The following is a 6,212-nucleotide window of genomic DNA, read 5'->3' as shown; positions in this document are numbered from 1 at the left end:
AGAGGCTCTTCGACGTACACGTATTTGACAGTTTAGAGGCTCTTCGACGTACACGTATTTGACAGTTGAGAGGTTCTTCGACGTACACGTATTTGACAGTTAAGAGACTCTTCAACCTTCACGTACATGTATATGACAGTTAATAGGCTCATCGACGTACATTGTACACGTATTTGACAGTTAAGATGCTCTTCGACGTACACGTATTTGACAGATAAAAGGCTATTCGACGAACACTGTACATGCATTTGACAGTTTAAAGGCTCTTCGACATACACGTATTTGACAGTTATATATTCCTCAATGTATATGAGTCATAATGCAATGTTTTTTAAATCACTAGGTGACAATATGTTTATATGACAATAGGTTACATTGGTGTCGGCAGTTCGTATTGTTCTGGTAGTAAAGAGCATCAAATCTCTTTTGTATCCCAATATTAGCTTTTAACTTAAAAACAGCGAGCATCAGCTTATGATCCATTAATGGCCCTGTTACAATACTTTGCTATACACAATGAACACAAGGCTCGTGTCTTGAATACACATTAATTTTCTGTATATTGGCATCACGATGGTTAAACAATTCCACATAATGACAGATACCTTTTTATTGACATAGTTCTCGTCAATTTCACTTTAAAGTAGTGAATGGAAAAGATTTTACATATTGATTAAGTAATTAGTTATCTCTGCGCCCATTGGTTCAAATATTTTATCGTCGTTTTGATTGGTTAAGATTTTAATCAATATATCGTTTTAAATCAAGTGCTATCTCTCAATTATTACCTGAATGTTATATGTATAACGACCATTGGAGCAGTTCATGGCGGATATCAAGTTTAAAGGTGAGTTGTTATAATATCTACGATACATTGACTCACTTTGTCTCTAGATCATTTTTGGTTGATAATGACATCACATTAACAAACAATGGTCTGTTCAGTGTGTGATTGTTGGAGTGTGTCGAATACCTATGTTTCGGTAGCCACCGTGGCCAAGGCTTAATAACTAAATGCGTTGGTTATACCCCTATAAAATAGTTTCTATATAAACTCTATTCACAAAAATTTCAACAAATGAACTGTTCCGTCGAGCGGTCCACAGAACTGTTCAAATCGACTGTTAAAAGGTGCTGTTGGACCGGAGTGACGTCACAATGGGGTATAACAAAACAGTTATCGACTAGGTTTTCGGGCAACAAATGATTTGTTGGACCCTCACACAAACTGTTGCCCGAGGCCTCAGTCAACAGTTTGTCTTCAGGTCCAACAAATCATCTGTTGCCCTCAACCTCAGTCAACAACTGTATAATGTGATTTGTATTCGCAAAGATCCATTCATTATTAAAGATATATTTGATTCCGATGTTATATGAACACATTATTTTCAATGTAAATTATAAAGTCCAAGTAAAATTGCTGAGTAGAATTGTACAGTATATCTTCTCATTATGCATAATGAAAAAATATTCAGCAAAATTTGCAGCAAGAATATTATCAAAATTCACAAACTCAAGATATTAAAGACAGTCGACCTATTTATGATTTGTTAAGACCAATCAAAACATGAATATACATCTATTAATATAATAACAACGCTATCGCTTTATGTGGAGGAGATAACCAGGTTAACCTAGGTAATGAGCGTCTTCATAAATTTTTCACAATATACAGTCAGCTCTTATGCATGTAGGTTGTCTCCCATGACCCCGCTTCACTTCTGGCCTTCAGCTGCAATCGGAACTCCTCGGATTTAAAACATAACCTCAGATTTGATAGGTGTAAGAATAGGTAAAAAATCAAACAATTTCTTCGCCGTCAAACCTAATTACGACATAACATTAAATAAGAAAATGAATTGTTATTGAAATGGTGAGCGGCTATAACCGTATCGAAAGAATTTGAATGTAACCTTTTCTCCTTCGGGACGGACAACACACAGCAGTCAAGAAACAGACATTTTTTTAGGGTTTGTGTCTTCGTGGCAACCATTTGTTATGTAAAAAATTCCTTAGTTTCAAAATGGATGCCCTTGTGTCACATCCGAGGTCAATGTACGTCAGTTACATTCGAGGTGTTCCGATTGCTTCAGCTGTGCGCCCCATGAACATGCACCTTGCACTTCTCACCCGCAACACACTTCACACCCGCAACACACTTCACACCCGTAACACACTTCACATCCGCAACACACTTCACAACCGCAACACACTTCACACCCGCAACACACTTCACACCCGCAACACACTTCACACCCGTAACACACTTCACATCCGCAACACACTTCACAACCGCAACACACTTCACACCCGCAACACACTTCACACCCGTAACACACTTCACGTCCGTAACATACTTCACACCCGCAACACACTTCACACCCGCAACATACTTCACACCCGCAACACACTTCACACCCGCAACACTTCACACCCGAAACATTTCACATCCGCAACATACTTCACACCCGTAACAAACTTCACATCCGCAACATACTTCACACCCGCAACACACTTCACACCCACAACATTTCACACCCTCAACACTGCACAACCGCAACATTTCACACACGTAACACACTTCACACCCGCAACACACTTCACACCCGCAACACACCGCACACCCGCAACACACTTCACAACCGCAACACACCGCACACCCGCAACATACTTCACACCTGCAACACACTTCACACCCGCAACACACTTCACACCCGCAACATTTCACACCCTCAACACTGCACAACCGCAACATTTCACACACGCAACACACTTCACACCCGCAACACACTTCACACCCGCAACACACAGCATACATTGGATGCCGTCCTTAAATGATCCTAACTGTTAATTGGCCGTTCATATAATCAAACAAACAAAAAGAAACATTCTAAAACATGCGCTTATAGGATTTTCGTTGATTGTTACATGACAATGTTGTTGAGGAGGGTTAAATTTATCAATATGCTTAAGTAGTAGTCAACCATACATATCACACATTTTTTTATTTATATTTAATTATTCTGTAAAAGCAAAATTGCTGAGTGAACTTATAACCCGCATTTTGGTCATATTCCTTCTTACTGCAAAATGTACTGACTCTCTTCTCATTATGCATAATGATAAGATCTTCAGCAAAACTTGCAGCAAGGATAGGACCAAAATTTGGGTTGCAAATTCGTTCGGCAGTTTTGCTTTCACAAAATGATTTACTTTGAAAAAATAATATGTTTTATCAAAAAGGACTATTCTCAGTACAGACGAATACAGTTTATAGTGATCAATTAAAAAGTGGATTTATTTTATAATCAAATCTTCTAAAATAAAAAAAATGTTATTAAAAAAACGAAGAAATAAAACTAAAATAAATCTTGTGGATTTCATATCTGGAATTTTTGTAGGTCATATCATGGCGTCACGGCGGATTCTTCTTCTGTTTTTTGTTTTCGTACACCTTAAACCTGTTCATGGCGGAAGTGGGACAATGGATGATTGGATCCGACTGACTGACAAAGTCTTCGCTAACTACACCAAGGGCATCTACCCCCTGTATAACTTCAGTGATACGTTGTCGATTGACACTACAATGTTCTTATTATCGATCCTAGACTTTGATGAGCTATCAGGGGTGATAACATTAAGTGCAGGATTATCTCTAACATGGACGGATTACCGTCTGAAGTGGAACGTTAGCGATTACGGCGGTATAGATTATATACAAGTGAATTCCTCTAAAATTTGGAAACCCAAGGTTTATGTAACTACAGCTGCTGATGATCTCAGTCAGTTTGGGAATGATGATTTTGATGTAACGGTGAGGGCTACGGGTGAGTGTGGATACAGTCCAGGGAAACTACTGAGGTCCACCTGTTCGGTCGACATGACCAAATTCCCAGTCGATACTCAATCGTGTCACATGCAGTTGATGCTGTGGGACTCGTTATCAAATGTTAAACTGACATTCACACGGACGGAGTTCTTAATGATATATTACATACCCAATGGGGAATGGGACATCACGAAGACCTCTGTATCCGACTACATGGGCTACGGTTCACCTTCAAGAACTCTGGATTTCACATTGCAGATCACTAGAAGACATATCTACTTCATCGTATCTCTTACAATACCGATCTTGTTGTTATGTTTCCTGAACCCGTTCGTGTTCCTCCTGCCTGCCTCCTCGGGGGAGCGGATATCCTACACCATCACCATGTTCCTGTCTCTGGCCGTCTACATGACGCTGATGGGAGATAATCTCCCCAAGGTATCAGAAAACATGGCGGGCATGTCCTACTTCTTGTTGATATGCTTGATCTACAGCAGTGTACTCATCGTATTGACGATATTCACACTTCGATGTGAAGCCACGAAAGACGTCAGTGAATTTCCAAGATGGCTGAGGCGAATAACGCAGTCTTGTAGAAAACTCAAATCACTTAAAATTCGCTCCTACTCAAAGAGAGTGGAAAACGTTGAAGAACCGACAGAGAAGAAGGAACATGTTGCGGAAGCAGAAATTGACACTGATTATGAATGTTTATGTGTGAACCACCAAGACATTATGCGGGTTATTGATAACTCTCTATTCGCCACCTCCTTTTCGTTTATTATCATTATAACTATCTGGTTTCTTAGTGCTCACTATGCCTGAAAAAAATGAAATTTTATGAATTCAAGGGATTTAACATGCAGCTGATCGTTTCTGAAATCATGAAATCGAGGTCTGGTACTCGAGAAATCGAGGTCTGGTTATACAGACATTTATATCAGACGAAACAAGATCAGTCTCCAAATCCATATTTAGGTTCCCCTTTGTGTCTAGTTATGCTTATTTTGGGACTGATCTGTAAACAAGATGGCGGAGAAACAACTATCTTGGATTTTGACAATAGAACCTATTTACGTACCACATGAATAACGTTTTTGCGGGACTAGTATCTCCAGTGGTGACGGGACGTAACTGTTTGTAATCTTCCCGCGGAACTTACGTTAGCGCCAGATATAATCTTTTGGCGTCATTCCACCACATATTAGAAACTATAGTCCCGCACAAACGTTATCAGGTATCACGTGGTACGTAATGAGTCACATTTAAGTTTGTTATCAATAGTTTCTAGGCAGCACAAAAGGAATCCTTCTCAAATTACATACGTGTCCTTTGGTATCTAGGTAAGTACATTGAATTTGGGGCCAAAACTGAACACAGAATGGCGGACAGATTTTTGAATTTTGACAATTGACGTTTCTTATAGCTATTTCTCAGAAAGTACTGAAGCGATCAGTATCAAATTTTGTAGATTTCCATTGATGTCTACTTATGCAGATGGCATCTTGGGTTTCGACAAATTAAGTATATTATTGCTCTATTGCAGAAAAATCCGAAGGGATATTTATCGAACTTCATTTTTAGGTACATCTATCCGCCTAGTTATGCAAATTTTATTTTCATGACCATTCAGAAAACAAGATGACCGACAGACAGTCATTTTAGATTTTGACAATTGATGTCTTTATAACTATTTTTTTAGAAAAATACCAAGAAGTGGGTTGTCTGGTCTGTATCTGGTGGGTGAAGTTAATTTCCTCATGGCTGCTGCATTCTCATTTCTTCATTATTATACTTTTTGAAAAACAAAATTACTATCTATTATCTCATTAATAATATATCATATATTGTCATGACGTCTGAAACACATACTTTCAAATGCTTTCAAATACACTTTCATGTCATTTGTATATATACATTTTGTTACCAGGGAGAGAACTTAAATAGGCACTACCTGTTGTTCGATCCTATTTCAACTTGTTTGAAATAAAATTTTGTTGAAATTGAAGTTGGTTGTCAAACTATTTTTCATGACAGATAAAAGGACATTCATGTAATTATCCTGAATATTATATTTTCAAATTCGTTTTTTATTTAAGTTCACATACTGTTTAAAAATTAATTTCAGCTTTGATCATTTTGTATTTTGATGATTGAACCTTTTTGTTGTATTTGTGTAGTTTTCCCCTATATATAAGATGCTAGCAGAGAAAATATCGTTCAATGGCGAACGCCAAGATTTCTCTGGGGTTTCTTTTATTTTTACTTATCTACAGGAACAATTTTATTTATTTATTTTTGTTGTATTATTGACTGCTTGATTTATAACAAGATTTCATTATAATACACCGTATGGTTATAAATAATCTATTACGTAGTTTTC

General features: G+C 37.8%; 1 protein-coding gene across 1 annotated transcript; it reads left to right on the top strand.

Moving 5' to 3' along the window:
* The first annotated feature begins 3,332 nt into the window (after positions 1-3,332).
* Positions 3,333-5,864, top strand: LOC138306342 (neuronal acetylcholine receptor subunit alpha-7-like). Its single transcript, XM_069246774.1, has one exon. The coding sequence runs from the start codon at positions 3,410-3,412 to the stop codon at positions 4,652-4,654; it is 1,245 nt and encodes a 414-aa protein (XP_069102875.1). The 5' UTR covers positions 3,333-3,409; the 3' UTR covers positions 4,655-5,864.
* The last annotated feature ends 348 nt before the right edge of the window (positions 5,865-6,212 follow it).

The sequence above is a fragment of the Argopecten irradians genome, chromosome 13 (genome assembly GCF_041381155.1).
Source record: "Argopecten irradians isolate NY chromosome 13, Ai_NY, whole genome shotgun sequence".
NCBI classification, from domain to species: Eukaryota; Metazoa; Mollusca; class Bivalvia; order Pectinida; family Pectinidae; genus Argopecten; species Argopecten irradians.
The sequence above is the reverse complement of the archived record's forward strand: the minus strand, read 5'-3'. Positions and strand labels throughout refer to the sequence as shown.

What these genes read in the sequence shown, in the direction of transcription:
- LOC138306342 (XM_069246774.1), top strand. Translation starts at nt 3,410, where the DNA reads ATGGCGTCACGGCGGATTCTTCTTCTGTTTTTTGTTTTCGTACACCTT.